This window comes from Nilaparvata lugens, chromosome 3 (genome assembly GCF_014356525.2).
Source record: "Nilaparvata lugens isolate BPH chromosome 3, ASM1435652v1, whole genome shotgun sequence".
Lineage (NCBI taxonomy): Eukaryota > Metazoa > Arthropoda > Insecta > Hemiptera > Delphacidae > Nilaparvata > Nilaparvata lugens.
In genome coordinates, this window is record NC_052506.1 from 16,927,209 (window position 1) to 16,952,340 (window position 25,132).

The 25,132-nt window shown below is 34.0% G+C and overlaps 1 protein-coding gene across 1 annotated transcript; it reads right to left on the reverse strand.

Moving 5' to 3' along the window:
* Window positions 1-2,283: 2,283 nt before the first annotated feature.
* Window positions 2,284-24,652, reverse strand: LOC111049875 (glycine-rich cell wall structural protein 1.8). Its single transcript, XM_039423108.1, has 6 exons — window positions 24,429-24,652; window positions 13,842-13,945; window positions 11,905-12,183; window positions 9,111-9,159; window positions 7,552-7,817; window positions 2,284-2,751 (listed from the first exon to the last, which is right to left on the reverse strand). Exons 2-6 carry the CDS (start codon window positions 13,941-13,943, stop codon window positions 2,704-2,706), a joined length of 744 nt encoding a protein of 247 aa, XP_039279042.1. The 5' UTR covers window positions 13,944-13,945; window positions 24,429-24,652; the 3' UTR covers window positions 2,284-2,703.
* Between the last annotated feature and the right edge of the window lie 480 nt (window positions 24,653-25,132).

The following is a 25,132-nucleotide window of genomic DNA, read 5'->3' on the forward strand; positions in this document are numbered from 1 at the left end:
TCTGAACGGATTTTTTTTACTGCGAAGCACGTTATGATCAAAATATTTTTATTTTCTTCTCGATTTTAATTGTTATTAAACAGATTATGGCAAATTGAGAGTTGTTATGAACTACATTGAACGAGCTAATTGAGCTCTTATATACTGATAACACTAGATGCTCGAGTTGCTCCCCTTTTGTATGCTCGTCGATTATTTTCGATCGCTTTCATCAATCAACTTCAAATTTTCAACACATATTCTTTGAACCATTGTATACAAATCGAGTTAGTTGGCCAACGATTTGTATCACGAGAAATTTGAGTGTTTCCGTGAAAAATCCTTATAACGTTTATAGGAGTGTATAAATGATAAAGGCAATCATTTAGTTTAATATTTTTTCAATTTTTTTCTGCTTCTACTTGAAATGGCATTATTCAAATGAATACTGTCCATTCTTGAAATAGAATGCGAAATCTTGGTTGCTGAATAAGTCCGTAACGGTTAAATAGATTGAAATAATTTTTTTTTTAATTTTATATTATAGGCTACATATTTGGCCCATATTTATTGGCTACATATTTATATTAATGGCCTATCTCTGTATACTCCGGACTGTAGAGCTGAGATCTCTGTATATTACTTGAAGACAATATAATGCTTATATACTATTTATCTATGATAATATTGGAATACTCCTATCCTCTATATTCCACTATTTTTCATCTCAATCTGTCCAACAGTGAGCTCGTGGAAGCGATTCGTGTGTTTGTAACAACGCGTCCTGGATCTATAGATTCCATTCATACTGAATCACTTCTGAGTCATTATCTCTTACCACTATTGGACAACATTCGTATCTTCTCTAATGATCTCAGGTTGCAACAGTCGAGTCGAATATTCCATTGAGCTAAGATACCACTACAGTTAACATAACAGTTTTTCGAACGCATTTTTCTATTAGGCCAGGTACTAAATCGTAAATTCCTTTCTAAAAGCCAGCATAGTCACTAAATTTCTTCCTGGTCGGCTAGGTATCATAAATTCTGAATGGGAGAAATAACTTGTACCGAAGCTTTATTTAAAAGTATTGTAGGTACTCGTACGTACCATACAATAACAGAATCAAATATGGTAAACATGTTGGATAATACAGATTAATATATAGTTATTAAGACAATCAATTCATTTGTCCCTTGTTTTACTGGAGAAACGATTGTAAGGAACCAATGTGATTAGCTGGTCAACTGGAATAATATGGAAATAAGGAGGAGAACTATGCCCAAAATTTGCATTGATAGTCAACAAAGGTTTTTATGGGCAAAAATCAAATCAGGCCAATTTTTCTCTCATCTATATCTATTATCATACATATGGAAAAGTGTTACATCAAAACTCCTCACCCTTACCCTTTCTGCTTCCCCCAAAATACTCCTAAGTTGCACTCTACAATGAGGGTCTCGTAGATCGTTGGCATCTCAGAACCTTATTCAGTAATCGACCTGATTTGATTTAATTGTACAGTATTCCTATCTGTAATTGTTTGTTGTCTTATGAATTATTAATTACTCGCTCTCTCTCTCTCTCTGGTCGTGTGTTGATGGAAAGGATATTATTTTAAATCCTTTTTTTCAGAGAATCGACAATTATTTGTTGAAACACCGCCGATTTATGAAGTTACATAACAATATTATAAATCATTGTTATTCTTATTGCATTCAATATTTATTTTCATTGATTAATTTTTTATAATTTGTAAAATTCGTTTAATAATTAGCAATACGGTACCGTCATTTAATGTATAAGCCAGTAAATAGTGTAACATACATAAATAAAGAACTCCAATCTAATCCCCCTCACCACTAGTAGTGGTATACCTATATATCTAACACCCAATACCTATATCTGTGTCTTCTTCAGCTGCAAAACTCAAAATATGTTCTGCATGGATTTTTTTAATCGAGAATGATATACTTTTGCTAAGTTTGCTTTTTTGATTCGCTCATTTCATTAAAAATAATTTTGATTGATGGAACTCAATATTTACTGTAAACTCAATTTCAGTGAAGTTTTCTTATTTCTCCTGATATACTACAGCTTCGTTGTTGGATAGTATGTGGTAAATTATTATACTTTATAGGAAATAAGGTAAACCCAAACCCCAAGTTCTTTTATTATTTTTTGTAAAATAATTTACATCCAGGAGCAATCCCCTCGTGGGACTGGCAATCACCACCAGTTTACGCCAATGGGAGAGTGAGGTAGAATTCTATTATAAAATGAACCGAAATCAAAACCAATATAATTGTTACAAACGAACCAGTTTTATTTTCTTATAATTCATTCCTTGATAATGTATTTATCAAATTTGTGATCACAATATAACAGCTTATGAGCAATCTCATCACAGTTGTGTACTTATTCAATAAATTAATTTAAGTCATATTCTAGAGTAAATCCTAATAATACCTTTGGAACTTTAAGAAGTTCTATCAACATATTGGGCATAAATGAATCCAATAATAAATACATGATAGATGATAATTGATTACATTTCTGTTTTTGTAGACAAATTATAAAAATTAAACATTGAAGAGTACCGTATTATTCATGAAGAGAGTATTATCATCACAAGTACTTAACAGCTAGGTTGTACACTCTTCAATAATAGTTATACAGAAAGTATTCATGAATCTTGTGAGTGCAGCAATCTTCCTTGGTCCTCTAGCCGTTGAGTAGCTGGTTGACCGATTTCAACGCAGAGATAGGAATCTGTAAAATAAGATTTTGTTTAAATTCCTCAAAAACACGGCTTTATGCTCTGGAATACTTAAGAAATATGAAGCCTATTTTCATAATAAATAAAGACAATAGAAGTTAGGAGCACTGATTATAGACTATTGTATAATTACTAACACTATTTTGGTAGCTATTGACTCCACTTTATTTTGCTGAGGTTTTTTTACAATTTTATTTCTTACAATTTAAACGAATTACAGTTTTTTTTATTAAAATTTTAGTATTTTTCTTACAATTTAAACGAAGTAGAATATTGTCAATTAATTCACTGCTTTCAATTATGGGAGAGTTCTAGAAAATCAATATAGATACTACATAAATCAATCTGCAATAATTCAACTTCAAATATTGTTGTTTTTTTTACCGAGCGAAGTGAGCGAAGATTCAAGTCGACAGTTTGGCATTTCTTTTAATGTTTAAATGTTTATGTTGTGCATTTACGGCGAAACGCGGTAATAGATTTTCATGAAATTTGTCAGGTATGTTTCGTTTTTAATTGCACTTCGACGTATATACAAGGTTTTAGGAAATTTTGCGTTTTAAGGATAATATAGAAGGAAAAAGGAGCCTCCTTCATACGTCAATATTAGAGTAAAAATCAGACTATAGAATTATTCATCATAAATCAGCTGACAAGTGATTACACAGATGTGTGGAGAAGCCAGTCTATTGCTGTATTTCCATAAGGTCTATAGTTTCAATCAGGTACTTGTGGATGAGAATACTTCGTGAGGTCTACTGTTCACAGAACTACTAGTTGTATTGAATTCAAACGACTTGATATTGTCAAAACCACTGACTTGTCTCTCAATCTCTAAACTGAAAGCTTAAACATTGGTCAGCAGAATATATAGAGTGGGAGAGCCCTATGATTGGACATTAGCTGTTGACCAATGAAGGTTGAGCTCTGCTGTCATTGGTCGAGACTAGACACGTCCAAGTGCCAAGTGACAGTAGAGCTTCATTGGTTTAATAATGAGCTTATGGCCAACGTGAGGTTTCATCAATACTATGTATTCTGCTGATGAATGTCTGAGCTTTCCTTCATACAATACAGTTTATTTTTCTTTCATATAATGCATACGTCTATAATTATATAAATACAATTGAAAATTAACAAAAATAAGTTAAAAGTAAAATAGTATTAATATTAAATGCGGAAGGTCCCTAAAAAGGTTAAAAACCTGAGCGCAGGGAGCTTATTTCAAAAGAGTTTGTAATAGAAGTAATGTCCTACAATAATAAAATAAAGCTTCACAATAATCAATTAACTAGCTATTCATAGCTTATCCCTGAATGGGATGGATCTTAATATAATTGAGAGCCTCCCTCAACCATTTAAATGAATAATTGGGTCTCTTGAATTAATAAATGAATTACAAATTATAATATTCTATTAAACTCCAAATACAGTAAGTATTCATCTCACATTATAGGTGAAAATTACAATTTTCCTATCGTGTTGTGATGTGGATGAAATTATTTCAAGCAAGCGCATAAATCCTATCATTCAGCCTTTCTCCACTAGAAATTGCCCAAAGTTCCAAGAGGAGCGCTGTGATGTAATTGAAATGGATATATTTGAACAAACTTGACTTGAAGTCCTATATGAGTAAATCATTGTTCAAGTCAGGCAACAAGTCAGTTAGTTACCATTCTCAAATCTCGCATTGATCAAGACTCTTCGTCCAACAGAAAAACGAAAAACAATTCAAGGACAATGTCATGCTTTATCCTCATGTGCTACAACAAATACGCCAATGTTGGCACCTGTCACTCAATGGACGTTACACGTTATCGAATTTATTCGTTCACGTCATGGTTGAGCAAGCAACTTCTATTGTAATGTACTTTGTACTGTACATACACTAAAAAAGCCTGACGCCTTCCTTTCATCGGCATCTGTCATATAGGTACATCATACACAACATACCTACTTCTGCTAAAAAGTACTCATCACTATCCACGCTTCACGCGATAAAAGAATGTAAATAAATAATGTATAGGTGATTGGACAAGGAAACATGTTATTGACTAACTTTTCAGAGAATAAGTTGATATTTTTGAGAAATTTGTTTAAAATGTTTATTTTAGAAATATTTTTATCATCAGTCAATCAACCATTCTCTATCCCTTGATGATACAATGCATAACATTCTAAATCAAATATAATATTGAAGAAGATAATAATAAAATGAATTGGGATTGAAAGCATTTGGAATACATAATGGTCAAGATACACAATTATTCATTGAACTTATTAAAATTATTTAATTAACCGCAAAGGACAAAGCCTGAACGCATAGGCATCCAATCAATAAATTTATTTTATTTACAGAAACAAAATAAGATTTAATTCCCCACCATGGCCTACGAAAATCTTAGAATGTGGGACTATTCAGGATACTTTTCAAAAAAAAAAAAAAAATGATAAAAATTCGGATAGCTTCAGGTAACGTGAATTATAGCATTTTAAATTATGGTTTTATAAAAATTCGACTGAGTCACTGTCGATGTTGTAGAACCGTTCCAACTGTAGAATTTGACAATGTCGGTTTTTATTTCATGATGGTTTTATACTAACATGGTGTGCATTATTTGTGAGCTAATAAGCTTTCATATCTTACAAACTGAGCGTTTCAAATTCTGCCATGTTTTACAAGACTAATAATTCATAATATTATTTACCCTATTGATACACTATTTGTATTAATGTCGATGAGTATTAAAATTTTTAGTTTGAGTCGAAAATGTTCCAACTCAACCCAACATTTAATTTGTTTTCCTTTCTTAATGGTCTGTTACTTCGGATGTCACTGTTTTCTACAACTTTACTGAACAACTGTGATGTACAACTGAAGATGATGCCACTTGTTATAATAAGCATCAAAACTACTACTTGAGTATTGATCATGAACAATGGTGAATGTCGAGCTTCAACTCAACCCAGTGACACCAGTCAATGGCATCATAACTCAAGTTTTTCATACTGTAATAACAAACTACCCCTGAACTCGTCAGATGATTAGCCTAGTCTTCCAGGAGAATTCCAAACAACTTGTACTGTATGCTTTCTTATCTCGCATTTATGTTCTTTTGGAAGATGAAAAGCATTTCAAGTGGGGAAAACTATAGTGGAATTAAAACATCTTCCGACTCGTAGGAATACTCTGCTCCACTCGTGAGTAAAGCAGGGATACAGCGGCCGCAATGTTGCTATGCAACGCTGACAGTGTTCTGTATGTATAAGCATAGAGAAACAATAGCATAATTACGCTATACTTACGCTATTGTTTCTCTATGGCAATGGGCGCCAAACTTATGAGCCTGTGAGCTAGAATAGCATTTATAAATCTTCTAGTGAGCTACCAAGGAATATTAGACTGAAGAATGTACGGTACGCGAAATGAAATTTTCACACTTATATTGCCTATAACGATACATTTCTACAGTTGAAATCTACTTATCTCATAGCAAAAGTATAATAAAAGTTGAAATGTACATTTCAATGAGAGCAGTGGAACTCTTTTTGGTCATCAAGTATTTTCTTGATGTTTGGAATGTACGTTGTAGCCGCCATTCTGATGCAGTTGTCCAAATGTTCATCAGTCAGTATGTTCTTATATCGATTTTTTAAGAATTTCATACTTGAAAAAGATGCTTCACACAAGTAGAACATAGCAATGATCAAGCTGAACATAGCTTTTAACTTCATAGCTTTAATAATACTTGGGTATTTTTCTTTGGGGACTTGAGGTCAAATATTTCCAGTAGTGGAAAGTGATCTAAGAGGCAGATCATTTTGAAAATCCACAAATTCCATTTCAACTGAAGCTTGATCTCCACCAAAATGTTTTACAACACAAGCTGCAAAATCTTCTGCATATATCTCTACAAAAGAGAGTTGATGAATTTTACCATATTTGATATGCTTTTAAAATCTTGAAATCGTTGATCAAACTGTTGTCTCAAGTCTGAAAGAATTATAACGTATTCTTGGTTATTGCTGCGGTGCTGTGGAGGAATTTTCTCGTCATTGATTTTCTTCAGACTGGGAAAGTGTATATATTCAAACTGGATGACATTCTTTTGCACGAGCATTTCTGTGAGCTACCAAAAACTTCCCCACGAGCTACCGGTAGCTCGCGATCGACTGTTTGGCGACCACTGCTCTATGGTATAAGTATAGTCTTTATTCTTAAGTATAGTCTTTAATGAGTGTTCAACACCTCATGATAACCTACTCATACGTAGTTACAGAGAATAAAACAATATCAATATTATAAGTTCATAGTCTTGTATAAGATTATAGTCTTTGTATAAATTTTGTATAAGTTTTCTCAGGTAGTTTCCTCTCTGGAAGCACTGCATAGACTGAGCGTGTTTTGTCAACTTGACAAGAGCGCTTGTTTCTATGACTCTATCCCTCACTCCAATTGGCTGTACAGCTTCCCCATCTACCTATATTTCTCTGTTCCGCAGATTCCTCAGAGTCGTATGATGTTTTAATTCCACTGTAATATTACAATTCTACTTGATGATAACTTCCATTGAATACATCATCATGGAGATAGAGTTGTTGGGATCAAGTTTTCCCTGACCATGATATTCAAGTGGGAAGAGATATAGTAGTATTGCATTGTTATCCAATTAGATCTCACATTGAATAGATCATAGATATAGATTATTTGGGACCAGGCTTTCCCTGACCATGATATTCAAGTGGAAAGAGACATAGATAACATATTGCATTGTTATCTAATGAAATCTTACATTGAATACACCATCATAGTTGTTGGGACCAGGCTTTCCGTGACCATGATGATCGCCAGCTGATGCTCCAGCTCCAGCTACAGCTGCTGAGTCAGCTCCAGCGGCGGCGTGTGCTCCAATGTGGGCTCCGGCACTGGCTGCAGCCCCGCTGTGCGCGGCTGACGCACCCTCGGCTCCATGCTCCATCCCAGCTACGGCTCCACCATGAGCTCCAGCTCCGGCTACACCATGAGCTCCAGCTGCTCCGTGTTGAGCGGGGCCTGTTCCTGTAATCACATATATATATTTCTCGTCAAAGCACCAATATGATACATTTATAACAGTAGATAGAGGGAATTAATAGAAATCAAATAGTTGATTATTCCAAGGTAAAATAGTTGGTAAGTGTTATGTGGAAGATAGAAGAATATCTGAATGTCTTGGTTGAAAAACCTGAGAGAAGCATTCAACTGCACGTCACAGGACCTCTTCCGAGCAGCAAAGTTAACAAAGTTAGAATCGCCATGATGGTATCCAACCTCTTTAATAGAGAAGGTTCTTGAAAAAACAGGTATGTAAGAATGTGAGCAATTAATTCAAGTCTGCAGCCAAAAGAGCATTTTTCACACCCCACCGCAGCTTGTTTTTAAAACGCTACATAGTCCAGTCAGTAAAGAGTTATTTTATAGAGGGAAGACAATTTTTGACCCTGCAGCTCTGTTTAGGGGGTAGATATATCATAAATTCCCACTCACTGTGCCAAGTGGGTGTGGGTGGTTGTTAGATACCATTTTTTTGGTTTTCGCATATATCTCGAAAACTATGCGTCTTATCGACATGATTACATCATTACGAATCAGTACAAAATTAACGCTTACAAAATGTCCTACAATATCTACTTAATAACGTTTCATATATCTCATAGTTTCCGAGATATCTGAGCAGATCCGGTGCGACATTTTTTGAGAAATGAACGCTTGCTTCCAATTTTTTGCTCTTTTTTGGGCTCTTACGGTCATGCCTTTTTTAAGGAAAAATCCAGGAATTATTAGAATTATTGTGCGGTTGATGATTATACAGATATAATACTGGATTAATTGGAACGATTGATAGAAAGAAAAATCTTGGATGATTGCTGCAATAGTGAAAAATATTAGATTCATAGCCTAATATAATATAAAATAATAATCTCTGCCCCACTTTAACTGCTACTCAAAAAATGTGTGAGCAGGATAGCCAAGCGCCAACCAACAACAATATTTAACTCCCGGAAAAACATGATATTATGACAAAGAATAACCCACTCAGTCAGAAATATCCCATAAATGTACCGTAAGTTCAGTCTCAGTGGTGTGACAAGCTATCTTTTGTCACATAGGTACTTTAATTTATAATCACCAAATCAGCCCATAGCCCATAAACCCATAAGTGCAAAATAGAATAAACATCCAAAGTGAATTAAATAAATGATAAATAGTATTTCAATAATGTTTAAAATGCGATGTCTGAAAATGCTATTATTATGGCAATTGGAACCAAGAGAAATAAATATTTCTTAGATTTTGTTTTTCAGCACTTACCCTTTTGGTTCAAATATGTGTTGACTGCTTTCAGTACAGAAATGGGGATCTGGAAAAAGGTACAAAACTTTTATAATCATCATCATCATAGCATAGTGCTGAGACCAATCGAATCAACAAACGTCCAAAATAAATCAAATGGAAGATAAATAACATAATTATCAATAACAATATTTCAATGTTTTGAATTTATGCTAAAAATTCGATTATCATGGCAATCAATAACTTAAACTTTTCAACATTGGAAGTTATATTCATTTTACAATAGCATTGTTAGAATGGCATCGATCATCATCTTTATGAAATATTGGATCTATTTGAAGGATATTTTTCTATTCTTCAACATAATAATCCGTTTGGTACACAATAATCACCTTTTGAGTAAACTCCAAACACATAATTTATTATTGTTTCTTAATGAGTTTTCATTCCATCCTGTTTAGAATCACCGTTCTATTTTGAAACCGGGCTTTTCAGGCTCAATGACATTTTGTTCAATAATGGATCTAGTTCTGAAAATATCTTATGATCTTACGAGAAGAGCATTGAAATTGTTTAGAAATTGGTACTCCATGATTGATCACTGAAATAAATAACATTGAGCAAAAACATTTTTATACAGAACATGGAATTATTATTTTCATTTACCGGTACTGTTTTCTATCAAAGAGACATTCATAGTAGAGCAAAAATTTCATACTTTCTACAACTTGTAGTCAAACTTGATTATAAAAAGGAACGCATGAACGTTCTTGAAAATAATTCAGAAACAATCTCAAAAAGTTAAATTATAATTTAAACTCTTGATATAATTTTTAGAACAAAATTAATGTTGACGTGATGGGATCTTTCTATAATTTAGAGAGATTATATTGTCAGAATTCCACTATATTGGAAGCGGTGGACTCCGTGGTCGCGCTGATTAGCTATCGCTTAGATAATTTAAGATTCATGAGCCTGCCTTAATGAGAATCAAGTTGGCCGGGTGACCTCTTGACAGCTCAAGTTTGTTAAATACCATTAATTATTTATGAGTTGAAAAATCGCTAAAATAAATAATACAAAGAATGTAATAGCTGGTTAAAAAAATTAATCTCATTATAGTTTTACTGTATAATGTAGAAAAAATCCATTTTTATTATAGATTTAATGTATAATATAATGGATAGATATAATATACTGTTGTGAGTCGGAACAGGCAAGAGCCTAAGGTTGAGCTGACATTGCATACGAATCCGTATGTGAACGTACGACACCGGTCATACGAAATGAGTGCGCACACTAAATGCGTTTCTCTCCGTCAAGAAGTATGCGTAAGCTAATATTTGTTAGGTTATGTTTGTTTTATTGCTTAGCAATAAATTTCAAACACGTACGAAGTGAGAAAAATATCCCAACAGGATGGGATCGAGTTCGGATGTCGGAACTATACGTGCGTGTACGTACGACTAACTCGTATGTAGTGTGAGCACTCACAATCAATTTCAATGTATCGGGACTATTCGTGCGTTCTCTCGTACGTACTTGTACTATCAATTTTCGTGCGAAATCGGATGCAATGTGAGCTCAGCCTAAACATTGAATGAAAGAAGAATAAGAAGAAAATCGCTTTCCGATGTTCAGAACCCACCTACCTATATAGTTTCACACATCTCCCATCATCATAATCATCATCGTCTTTCCCATCACCCACGCACAACGTTGGAGCTCATGTGGGCATAACCCTTGGAATCTTATACTATTGAACGAGCAACTTCTGTTTATATGTTTAAATGTTTAGATGTTTGGATGTTTAGATGTTTGTATTTTACTGGATCTCGAAAACGGCTCTAACGATTCTCACGAAATACAGAACATAGTATGTTTATAATATAAAGATTCGATTACACTAGGTCTCATCCCTGGGAAAACTCGCTGAAGAACATTAAAAGGATAATTATCATTCATCTTTGGAAAAACAGCTGATAATAATAATTATTATTATTAATAATTATTATTATTCAATTATAATTATTAAATTAGTATTATTATTTCGTCGTCTGTTGGTGATGGAAGTGAGTGAGCGAGTTCATGTGTACTTAGTTCCGGTTGCAAAAAAGCCGGGTTATTTTCATACCTGATTAATTCCTGTAGATCCATCTTTTTGAAATGGTCTTCTCTGATTTCGTTCACGTGAAGTTAATCAGGATTAAAATTTTACCGGCTTTTGTGCAACCGGGCCTTTGTGAGAGAAATTTTTGCATTCCTCTGGGTATTTACTGTGATTAGATAGAACATTTCTGTATGAACTATGAATGTTATTATAATTTCTTCTTTCGTAATAAATTGTTATGCTTTTGTAGTCCAGAGCGAAGCTCGGTCCCCGACATTATATCAATATGTACAACATAGATGAAGTAAAATTGTCGATGTTACAATTCATCTCAATTCAAATTCTTTATTGGAGTCATCTTTATCTTCACAAAGGTTTTACACCTATGCAGTCATATACAGTCTTTCCTTTTATTGTGGTGAATAGTGCTTCGGGTAACAATTCTAAAAATATAATTTTAAGACGGGGACGGGTAGTCCTATAAATTTTATAAATTTCCTCTCTTCTTGTACCACGTGATTGTGGAAAACTAATTTTAATTCAATGGATTCTAAATGAATCCAATCAATGCTAGTATGGATAATAATGTTATATAATGTAAAAGCGCTTTTTGTATTGTATAATTTTGGGAGATAAATCTTATTCTAACTAATTCAAAATCCATGTTGAGGGGATGAGGTTGAGGATAAAGATAGCACTTGCATTGAAAATGTTGTCAAAGAAGTTTCCCTGAGGTACTCCGTGTTCGGCTCCTCCGACAACTCCGTGGTGACCTCCTGCGCCGGCACTGGCTCCCGCCCCCGCCACACCACCTGCCGCGCCTGAAGATGAAGCGCCGCCTCCAAGTCCAGCCGCCGCCGAGTAGCCGGGAGCAGCCGCCTCCGCGTGCAGACCGCCGCCTCTGGTGCTGCCTCCCAGGCCAGCGCTAGCCGAAAAGCCGCCCCATGAAGCACCCACCTCTCCTTTCCCAATTGTGTTGATCTGGAAATAACAGGTTACTGTTAAATATTGCATTTACCAGACCTATATTATATTTATACTAGTAGTTCTGTGAACAGTAGAACTCGCGCAGTCATAAACCACAGCCTCCTCTTATACTGTCCATCAGAGTAAATCCTGTCAGTATGTCGTGTCGGCGAGATATCGGTGTGAAAACGGCTAATGGCTGTTGGGGTTGGTGTATCAAAAATGCTAACATCAAAAGCTAATTTCCTTCAAGACATACTGGCAACAGGACAGCCCAAGTTCATAGCAGAGAAAGGTCGAGAGACAATACTATGTTATTTTAGTTATTTATTGCATGCTATCAATAGTTCATTTAATAGTGCATAAAAATTGCATTCAATGAGGCATGCAATTAATAGTCCACACAGCAGCTGATTTTTCATCAAGTTACATTGAGATATTGAATTGCATGCAATTTATAATCCACTCGACAGCTGATTTATATGATGAATAATTCTATAGTCTGATTTTTACTCTAATATTGGCGTATGGAGGAGGCTCCTTTTCCTTTTATATTATCCTTGAAATTCAAAATTTCCAAAAACCTTGTATATACGTCGTCGCGCAATTTAAAAAGGAACATACCCGTCAAATTTCATGAAAATCTATTGCTGCGTTTCGCCGTAAATGCGCAACATATAAACATTTAAACATAAAGAGAAATGCAAAACCGTCGACTTGAATCTTAGACCTCACTTCGCTCGGTCAATTTAAACTCAAATGTAATTTAAACTACAAATACAATTTGTAGAACATGATTATGTACTAGTACTCAATATCCCAAGACAGTACTGCTGTTTACAGAACCCTAAAATTGATTCAATAATTAAGGGAAGAGACTTGCATAGAAGTGAGGGTGTATCATCTCTCAAGTTCATTTTAGAGGCACTTGCAATTTTATTGACCAAGAAATAACAAGTTACTACTTTACTGAGTAATATCAGAGACAAACAAATAGGCTTACGCTCTCTATGGTGAAGGCTTCTAAACAGTATAGCTGTGAATTATATTACTTTTCTTACGCTTATCCTTTCTCTATGGTAATATTGATTCTACTATAACCTGAGAGCTGTATATACAGACCTCTCATTCCAATTCAGGAAAGAGTCTAGGTCATAATATTCAGATCTTATAATAAATTTTCAAATGGTCCACTTTTTTATATAATCAAGATAAAAAAGAAGCTTAGTTTCTATTCCAGTATCGCTATACCGATACTGAAACATGAAACTTGATTAAAACTAAATTTTCAATTCATGAAACACAACAATTAAGTGTATCAGTATGGAGTTTTTTCTTTTGAAAACTTCCTGGCTTTCCACTTGAATTATAGAGTAGATTGTAAAACGACAATAATATTGGGAATAGAATTCTTTTCAATTTAAGTGTTGTCGTTAAAGATGGGGAACCGGAAAATTACATTACGAACACCTTTGACGTCAAGATGGCAGTCATCAACTAGGAATAATTATTTTCTGGCTTTGCCGGTTGTTTTGAGAGAAGTGAGTTGTGAGTGTTGGTATGAGAAAAGTAAAATTGGACGCATAAAGAGGCCTAATGATGACCTCGAGCACGCTGGTCTGACCAATTGCATGATGGAAATGGTGATTATTCGGCTTGGTATATGATCTCACCTCACTAGGTTCATTTGGAACGACGATCTTCGTGTTGGGTTGGGGCATTGACATCGCTGACGCCAAGCAAAAGAGAAAAACAACAGCTCCAAACATTGCCATTTCTGAAAACAATACAAACATAATCATTAGCATTATTATTTTTAGCAACAATTAAAGGTTGTCCTTGATTATCATTCAAATAAATTTGAATACAATTATCCTATTAAATAAGTTGAGCATTGGATTGTATTATTCATGATAGGACTATGAGACTGTGAGAGGACTTCGAGGATCAAAGCGATCTTAAAGGCACGTTCATTTCTTAAATAAGACCAATGGACATTGACCATTACCAAAACTCCCAGGACAGTGATAAAATTCACTTCAATTCAAGAGCGTTTGGCTTGTGGTTGGTTGATTTATGAGATGATCACGTGAAACGTCCATGTGATTCGAATTCACTACTAGGCAAGTGCTAGCAGATAGAAGATTGTAACGTCCCACACCACTAGACCAACTTGGGGCTGGCATTTGTTATGAAATGTATTATGTTTTTTGACATAACTGTTTTGATTTGATTATTTTCCAATAATTATCTGAATATTTACCATAATATTATTCCAATGAGTCAATGACTCATTTTTTCCTTTGGAGAATTCCACTCAGACTGGAACTTTTCTTTTGAAATGTTTCCTTTCAGATGAAACATGTATAAGAAGTAATTAGGAATTAGTGGGAGAGTGAGGGAAAATCAAGATTGCAATGTAATTCAGGGCAAGCAATGACATTTATAATCACCAAATCACCTACTTAATCCACATAGAAAAGTGAATGGCAAAACAACCACCAATGAAAACTATTTATTAATCGTTCTTATGAACAGGCTCATTAAATATAACAGAATTTCTCAATCCTTGATTATTTAGTGCTTGAACGTTTTAATTACAAATTGATACAATTGCACATAAAAGTTAATTAATACAATAACTTACAAGAACAATCAACACTAATTACACCACTCATAATATTCTTCTTTCTGCATCGAATTATTGAATGAACAAAGAAGCTGTTACATGTGCTCAAGTGGTATTGATGTACTTCCTGTTCTAATTACTCGTGTTATTGATTATTCTTATTCTTATAAATATTTTCTGCCCCAAGAAGTTGAGTGGCATTGGAACAACTTCACATTCCATCATTGTAATTACTATAAATGTTATCAATTTATTTATAATGATAATTATTACCATTATCAATTTTATTATAAATGTTATCATTATAATTCCAATTTTTAATAGGTTTATAATTTTATCATCTTCAATGCACGTTATATAGCCTACCTTTACTCAACTCATCAGCAGGAGTAACACTTTTTGTATTTTTCTAGACACTTTATTCTTTATATACTCTAGACCTTATATAGCCCTTATAGTATCAGTTGACATTATTTTCGGAGAATCCACTCGTCAGCTACTCACTCTTGTAATTTTATATAGAGATTTGGGAGATGAGAATGAAACAGTAAAACTCATAATTGGATCAGCCTCAGGCCAGAAAATTTGAAGAATGGCCCTATTTAAGAACTCTACTGTCAGAAATGATAGACATAGATGATAATCAGACTATCACAAATGATAGACAGAAATTACTATTCCAGAAATGTAAGAAGCACAATATTAATCTTTATATACCATTTCTAGAAGACTGTATTTGGTATTTACTGTATTATATATGCCAAGTATTCCAAACGGCAGTAAGCTACTACCCTACCGTATATACAGTTGGCACTACACTTCTGACAATGCTGAAACACTGTTGAAAAGTTGACAATTGAGAATAGGTAGCAATTATCCAAGAAACAGCAACAATATAGGATAGAATCAACCAAAGGATTGGTGTAGGCCCTATGGAGTTCAGAATATCTGGATCAACCAATAAGTATTCCAGTTTAAACTGAACTACCGTAGTAATAAAATTGATGACTCAACACTGAAGAAAATTCTTTGAAGTTCACTGGTTCAAGAAACCGGTACCTCGTACCTGTGCAGATGAATCTGTGTTGGACTTGTTTTTTCACTTCTGGATTTCCCAAACAACAATATTAACGGTCCATTGACGTCAATCTATTGCAAAATACAAGACAACTTTTGAAAATTGCAAATTTTCCATTAGAGGCACAGTTACTCTATGCTCTTCAATCCAATCTTCAAACCAGGTGATATAATTCTCTCATCTTCTATACTTATAAAATTCTTGTCTCACTGATCACGATTTCTGGAAAACTACTGGATGGATTGCAACAAAACTTAAAAATATAGCTTCCTTATACGTCCTAGGTGCTCACTAATAAATCTATAATAAATCTAGTCTATAATAAATATCATGGATAGGCGATTACTTTTCTCTCTTGATGTTTTTGCGGGAGATATTGCTTCCATTCGCAATAAAAAAGTTATTCAAACTTCGTAAAATCCAATAGTATCACGCGCTAGGACACAAAGAGCGATCAGGGCGGTCTTATGAGTATTGGGATATTGGGAAAGAGATTGGAAAAATCACAGTTAAATTAGAGTTAATGTAAAAGTAACTTCCATTTCAATTTCAAATATTGTCGAGCTGTAGTGTGTGAGCATATCCTTCAGGTTTTGAGTGTCATCGTAACTTGAGTTTTCTTCAGCTGCTCCGTTCTTGGGTTTGATTCCCTTTCAGATTAACATTCATTTCATTACCCCTCTAGAAACTCCCTTCCATACAAACTCGCTCCAACTTTTACATCTCAGACTTAAAAGGTCACCATCAGCAGCAAATATTAAAAAATTAATTCAGCATTATTTGTTGATCTTCAGAATGGAAATTGGTGAATTATAAAAATATCAAAAGCTGTACCAATAGCAACTGCTTTTGCTTCATATTCCTAAACGATACATGACGAATTTCTGTTTCAAATGACGTGCTAATTTCATAAGTGGTCAACTATTAGCCTCAGGGAAGTAATCAGTGGCCTCTTATGAATTCATCACACTATCGATAAAAAGAGAATTAAAGCGATGATGCACTTCTTCTCGAATGATCACAATAAAAAGTTATCTCGTTCTAGATCACCAAGATTGTTTGTTACATAAGTGGTATCTTCTTCACTCAAGGTCATTGTCAAAGACCGAATCAGAACTTGAAGGAGGAAAACTAACGCAAGAAGGCTATAAAGGCTGATGAAGTGAGCTAGATTCCTTCTCATTCAACAGAAGTGTGAGATTTAGCTCTTTGTAAATACTTGGAGTAGGAAATTTGGGAGATCGGAACTATTCGTTAAAATACCTTACCAATTATTTGTTCTTAATTTGACATCCAATAATTCAATGATCAATTCGTGACTTAAAGAAATATAATATGGGAGTAAATTACCTATTATAGGTAGCCCAATTAAGCATCCAACTGACAAATAGAGAATAGTTACTTTCACAATTATGGCCTTGAATATATGTGACAGTATTATAAATAGAACATAATTAAAATATTCAAAAATAAAAAATAATCGCGCGCTGAGAGTTGTTATCTCATAAAGATATGAAAACATCTCTCTTACAACAGATTTTCTCTGTCTATTTCGATTTCATTATAATTTATCACTAAAAATCTATAATCTCTTTATCACTTACGTATCTATAATAGCCTGCTTTGAACTGAATAACAACTTGGAACAATGAGGGTTTTTGTAGACTTAAAAACCTGAAAAGTGATGATTATGAAATTTTACTCGAAGACATTTGTAGAAGGGAATTAAGCCCAAGAAGAACATTAGTTGCAGATTGGAACCAGGGTGAGCATTGCACCAAATGTCAGATCTAGATTACTGAAATCCAAATCCATTATCATTAATCTTGAATAGCTTGGAGCTCCATCGCAAGGATAGACCCAAGAAAGCGTATGTCTCCTTGTCTCAGGACAAAGGGAAATTGTGCAATGGCGAAAACTAACACCAAACACACACTTTCGTGGAAGGGGACGGTACTACCCATCTAGAAGGAGGATGAGGAGGATGAGGAGTAAGAGGAGGTGGACGAGGAGAGGGAGGAGGAGGAGGAGACCTTTCACAGCACAATCCACATGCAGTGACATAATGCAAGCTGCCAGCGACGATAAATAAAAGTCGATGATCAGCCAACGAAAAGTAAGACCATTCATGCAGTGTGTTGCATAATGAACTGACGTTCATAATAACAAAGACAAGGTACTGATCAACTTTACAGTATCAACGATGCCTCACTTATAATAATAACAATTTCATCGAGATCTATAATGTTCAAAAATGTATGTTCGACGTCTTTTTTACAAACCCTTATTTTTATAGGGCTGTGATGATGATCAGTGATGAACGACTGATGGTTAAACTTGATCAAAAAATCAACATGTAAAATCTACATATGTGTAGTCAAATGTATTTGTCAATTGTGATAATGATATTAATTATTAAAATTAGTACCAATTTATAATTGCGCATCAAAAAATCTCTCAAAATAACTGATAATCACTTAATTCAACAATAGAAAATGTTAGATATCAACACCACTATCAAAATCGAAAAGAGCTTATTCCATTGTCATTGTCAGAAAGCTCCTGGATTGGCCATTGAAGAATTATAAAAATTTATCTGCTTATACAGTACATGATAGAATCAAGATCTCCTGGATACCGTGCATCGTACTATACCACCTGCCAGATGAAGATAATCCAAGGACTCTTATTGCGTCAAATAATAAATTCAGTTTCTGAATTATACATGGTCGCGAAAATTTTATAGTAGTGTGGAGAAAATTGAGTAGCGCAATAATTATTGTAATTTATTATGATACTGATAGTTTCCCACGCGTATAATCATCTTCTATACAAAAGATATATTTCTCAGATTTCTTGTGAAGCTACTGGAAGTATTAAAAACTTCTATCAACCTCATTCGATTTGATAACAGATTCGTGATAAGAAATAAGACTCTGTTCTATACAAACGAATTATTATTTTTTGAAAAGGAATACTTTCATAAGATCCTCACTCCTCACCTTTCGTTCAATTTTATTGAGAACTACAGTGGAGTGGAAATAATGTTATACTCAGAACACACGAAATAAGTATCGAACAATGGAAACAAAAAATTGAATGTAACATGTAATAACACAATTATCATCGAAAATAATTATTGTGAAGCTTACAATGTCGAACAGGTTTTTTCCATCAATTATTCATTTGTCATTCGTTGTTCTATATATATGTTCTATATTTGTACGTTTTTCAATGTCACTTCCAAAGCCTCAGATCACAAGTCTATTAGATCATCGAGAGTTTCAACCGATTGCAACAGAAATCCTGAATCATAATGGATGGAAGGAAAATTATCCGATAATAGTGGTTTCTTTCAATGTGTAATGCTTATAGTAATAAATTCATTGAAAATTTGCAAAATGACAAAAAAATTGTGGATGAATTAAATCGCTGGAAATGTAGAAAAATCCACTCTTGACAATAATTTCATCTTCCCTCTAGAATGACTTTTAAGAGAAGATTTTCTAAGACCTGCTATTAAAACAACTACTTCTATTTCTAGAAAAACTAAAAACTATGAAAAATGAGTTTATTGATGTCTTCAGTTTTCTATCAGTGGTACAGTTCAGCTCTATGATGAACTATAGTTCTCTGAATATAGTTCTCTGAGGTGAATCATCTATTAATTTCGTAAAATATAATAATTATATTTATTACATTATTATTTTGATAGAAATTATTTATGTTTTCTCCTTTTCTCTCTTCGTGTGAACTTTATCAATAGGCTGTAATTAATTGATGAAATGCATTAAACCTTCAAGCCTATAATTTGAATCTTGCTCATACCTTTATCTATCATCACGTTTCTTCATCTTATAATAACTAAGGTTAGAAACAATGTCCTCCCATTCAGAAGGAGAAAACAACTAGGCTATAACAGAAAAAACTTAATCTTAGATTGTTTTATTCTACAGAACAACGCAACACCAGTCCACCTTCTTGTGAAAATTTGCGTTGTTTTACATCATTTATAGAGATCGAAATTTCATTAAAAATGAGTCAGAATTTTAATTACAGTGTGCGATTAATTTTCTCCGTAAATTTTGCAATCTCTGACACGCTATCGTCTTAATAACCGCGCATGCGCTGAGAGTAATATTTTGAAATCATTATACTGCACAGTCTGACGTGACGGCTGCTGGTAAAAGGCCGTTCCAATTGAGAAGACTGTCGGAAAAGCAATTCGAATCACTATTTAAATGCATATTCTTTGCTGCTAGAAAATAAAGTTATTAATTACTTATTGATTCCGTTGAAAAGTTTTTTACTGGGTTATCCTATCCTGTCATGAAATCCATTCCCAGGAGAGCAACAAACAATCAACAGTCAGTTTTGGTTTTCGTTCTAAAATTCACACTCTTTACTTTGAATTTAAATAATTCAAAGTATGAAATAAAATCTGTTCCATCACTGCTCCTCCAAATTCAAGTTCTGATTCAAAGTAAAGCAAAAAAAGCCTGCTACTTAATGAAGCTTATTGTAGAATAGGCTATGTATCGGGAAAATTAAATCTTGCAGAGAAAATTCGCATTTGTTTCTATCCTACAACTACAAGACTTAAACCCATTTCGGACTATGTGTAACCTGATCTAATTTTGAGAGAGGAATAGCACAAGGTTACCTTATTTTTTCTCTCCCTATGATTTCTGATGATGAACTTATTGTATGAATCAATAAAGAATCCTATTTCTATCTCTCACTCACACCCTCTTCTCATCATGCTTCACTCCTTCCTCATCTAAATTCGCCATTGTCGATAAAACTATGACTCATTTCTACACAACCAGAATATTCAAAAACTGTCTATCAATAGAACAAATTTCTTTGTAACTGGTTACAAAGATCATTGTTCGATAAATTAGGAACTCAATCTCTACTTATTATGAATTCAAAATAAAAGTTTTGTTTATTAATTATTATTCAACTAATGAATTCTCTCGAGCAAAACAAAGAACTCTGTTGGAAAAGTATCAAATGATTCGTCTACCGGTCTTCAAAAAGCTAGGAAGGCAAATGCAAGGAAGACTGTCTACAAGGGCAACCACTTGCCTCGTTATGAATACAAAATACAGAACAAGTAGGTTCTATCAACTTTATATACATGATTGTATAGTTCGTGTGAGTAGATCTGCGTCTGAGCTATGCTATAAAAAAATGATACAATTTCAAGATTTAATTAACTTATTTGTAGCTAGAATGGGCCTACGTCGAAAATATATTAGAACAGTCAAGGTTGTAGAAGCTAATTATCATGAAAAACGACTGTTCAGTCTTCAGTTCAGGCTGTTTTATAACGGATCTCTACAGAGAGTTAATTATTGTAGTTCTTATAATTTCAGAGAAGAAGTAGGTTTCTCAGTAGCTTTTATTCTGTGTGCACCTATTTCTAGTGAGAAAAATAATTTGTTGTCAATGCTTAAGAATTTCAGCACTCTAAATAATATATATTTGTTCACTTGAATAATCCAGGAACACGTGAACCAACGTAACACGTTCAATAGTCATATAGCTCACCCATGTAGACCGAAGATCATGAGAGGCTGAATCAGACCGAATCATCTCTATAGGCCTACATTATCTCAAGAAAAGGTACATGGGCTCTCTGAGGATCGTCTATCTCCATATTTTCCAGAGAATCTACTTCATGCACCTTTCTTCCAGCACCCTGCCTTCTAGAATCGAGTACCGCAGTGCCCTCAACATTTCGTCAATTTTGCGACCTAGTGGTGAAATGTAGTAGCCTACTTCTAAGCTGATTTAATATTTCTGTTGAACCTTTTACAATCTGGCAAGCCTTGAAACCTTTTACAAGTACGGAATATTTAGAAAACTATAAACCTCGACTGCATAATCTTCTCTGATTGAGAAAATACAGTGTGAATAATTTATAGATCCCAGTCTCTAAATTGCTAGTTTATAAATCGACAATTTGTATGGTATTCATTGGCAAGAATAGATTCCTGTACAATACCATTTTAGTAATGGCTCAGTAATTCCCTATACGAACTGAATGATACAATTTTCGAACTAAATTCATGATTAATAACTCGGGTAGATTCTTTTACATGTTTAGAAACCGGCACATTCATTCTTATTCATGAAGATGATATCAAGCGGGTCGGATGTAGCAAGCAGCCAGCATTCGTACGGTAGTCGTTGGCTCAGCAATTATTTATGAATTCATTATTTTCAAGTGGATTTCACCTTGTCAAGAATCAACTGAAAAATTGGTTAGACTGGAAACCCCTGCAGAAAATGTCAGAGATAGCTCTTTTGGTCTAGGTGTGCATACAGTAATTCAATTTGTGTTCATTTCGACCCAATTTATTAAAAATACAAATGAACCTACTCATCTAGGACCGCTAATCCTCGTTTTGGTGCAAAACGAATGAGGTTTTGTTCAATATGACGTTAACAGTGATTGTTCATTAGTTTTGCTAAAGTATATTAATATAAAAGGGTTAATTTGAAACTTTCTTGGAGTGACTCGGTTGAGGAATCCAACTGCAATTTCGATCTCAAAAAAGCTTCACTCTATCTTATAATCTGGATTAGCATTATGCTCAAAACGACAGAGCTTCGAACCAATCCAGATTCGAGATTTGTAAATTCAGCTTAGTTACAGTACACGGCGTTAGGGTATGCAAAATGCTGAACAGAAGCTAAACCATGCCTTCACGATCCCAACAGTAGACTTCTAATATTGGGAGTAGGGTACATATTGAAACTCGAATACGAGTCTTCAAGTGTCATTCAATAATTCACCTATATAGAGTAAAAGTATATTCACATTCAGCTATTAAGCTACTTGGTTCAGAATAATATTCGTGCTCAGCATCTGGAATTTGATTGCTTCCCAATTTATATTCAAAATGCAAAACACTTCAAAGGGACAGACAAAATTTATATTTTTATACGGTCTAACACATCATTCCAGTCTATTCTATTTGGGGGGGGGGGTCCCAAAAAAGGTCTGCAGTGTTTAAAATGAGTACTGACTAAATTTTTTGGTTTTCAAAGTACCGTACCCAATTTTCTCGGTATTTGTTATTTTTTGGTATTTGGATTTAAAATTCAAGGAGGGGGGCTTAAAAGCTTGATTATTATTAATTTCAGGAGAAAGTGCGTCCTTGGGCTTATGGGGGGGAGGTACCCATGAATTCTTCTTTATAATCTTCAATAATTCTAAACAAAACAAAAACTGTTACAAAAACTCTCACAGATGATATCAAGATATTGATTCAAACTAATTTTGATGACTGATGAGATTAAGATATAATGATTTTTCAACAATTAAATATTATTAAATTGAAGATTTTAGCTTGGGAGTAGAACAAAAATAATTTGGAAACGGTTGTCTCTCGTTGACATCTATTAGATAAGTTGAGATTCACGCGTCTACTACACTTGTAATGCCGACTTCTCTAAATATTATTTAAAACCTGCTTTCCGGTGGTTCGGAACTCGCCTAAAGCTATAGGACCGCTCTATCATCATTCATCCTTCTCATTACCCACCCACAAGCCTGGAGGTCATGTGAGCATCATCCTCAGCAAAACAAAAACGATGCTATTTGAAGGTGAGGAAAATATTATCAAGATTAAGATTTCGTATAGTCTCTCAGTATAAATAAAGCCCTAACATCAAATCGCACTTTGATTAGGTTTGAACTATTGAATGCTATATCTTCAACTTTGTTTCTGACTTACGGAAACGTAAGTTTCACTTTTTCAAATTTGAGACTTACGGTACTAATAAAATTAGAAGATAATAATGAAATGAACTCATTGAATCTTGGAAATCTATTTTGGATTTTGAAGAATCTATCCTGCATCCCATGAAAAATCATAAAATATTTTACAGATGGAAATTACTGAGATATTGCAATTTTATTAAAATGCTAATGAATTAATTATTATTAAACGAAGATCCAAATTAAATGCTGTAATTCACTCCGAAGACTTCTGCTACTGCAAATATTGACAACAGGGTAAACAGCTAGATGGAAATTCGATGAGCGCTACTATTAAACAATTATAAAAATGATATGGGATAATTTTTGAATAGTAGCGCTTATCGAATTTCTATCTAGCTGTTTACCCTGTTGTGAATAATTGCAGTAGCAGAAGTCTTCGGGGTGAATTACATAATTTAATTTGGATCTTCGTTTGATAATAATAAATAAAATATTTTCTCAAAATTGAAAGAAATCTCCAATTTACTCACTAATTTGAATAATTCAACTCACAAAATGAAAATAAATTCAACATGGGATGTTAATATTTCCTATTCCACAATAGACTTTGCTGCAGTATTTTTTAATATTATTATTTTATTGAAGTCTTGTCAGATTCTCTATCAGAATAGAATACATTTTCATTGTATTGAGAAATTAAAAAGAATATACATAAGCATATAATCTAATTTAACAAACATAAGTATGATTTTACAAATAATATCTTTATTTTAGTTGTATGAAAGATAGTTGCAGGCACCTGTTCTGGTACTTACCGAATCTGCGTTGTGTTGTTGATGATCAAACGCCAAGCGAGACACTGAAGGAGCAGGCAGCAACAGATTCACCTGCAACACCAAGAGTAGAGTTGGTCTTCGCCTTCCTCCTTGCAGCTTGCTTACCTTCCCGATTCCCGGACAACCGATTTTCCCCTCCCGTTGTCCGTCCCCTCACCAGAGGGAAGGGGCAACTCGCAACTCTTCGTCGGGGACTCGACCTCGTATTTCTCACTTCTCAGTCTACGATTCTCGTCTTCCTTTGTAAACAGACTTCGATCTATAAACGTATATACTGTGAATTATTGTAAACTAGTTCTAGAAGTATAATCATTCAAAATTAGTTGACCGAGCAAAGTGAGGTCTAAGATTCAAGTCGACGGTTTTGCATTTATCTTTATGTTTATATGTTTATATTTTTGTTTATATTTATGTTCCGCATTTACAGCGAAACACAGCAATAGATTTTCATGAAATTTGACAGGCATGTCAAATGTTTTTGAATTTCGCGTCGACGTATACATACGGTTTTTTGAAATTTTGCATTTCAAGGATAATATAAAAGGAAAAAGGAGCCTCCTTCATACGCCAATATTACCGTAAAAATCAGACTATAGAATTATTCATCATAAATCAGCTGTCTAGTTGACTATAATACTACCTGTTCAAAAACATCGAACATCTTGAAAATGTATCTTTCCATC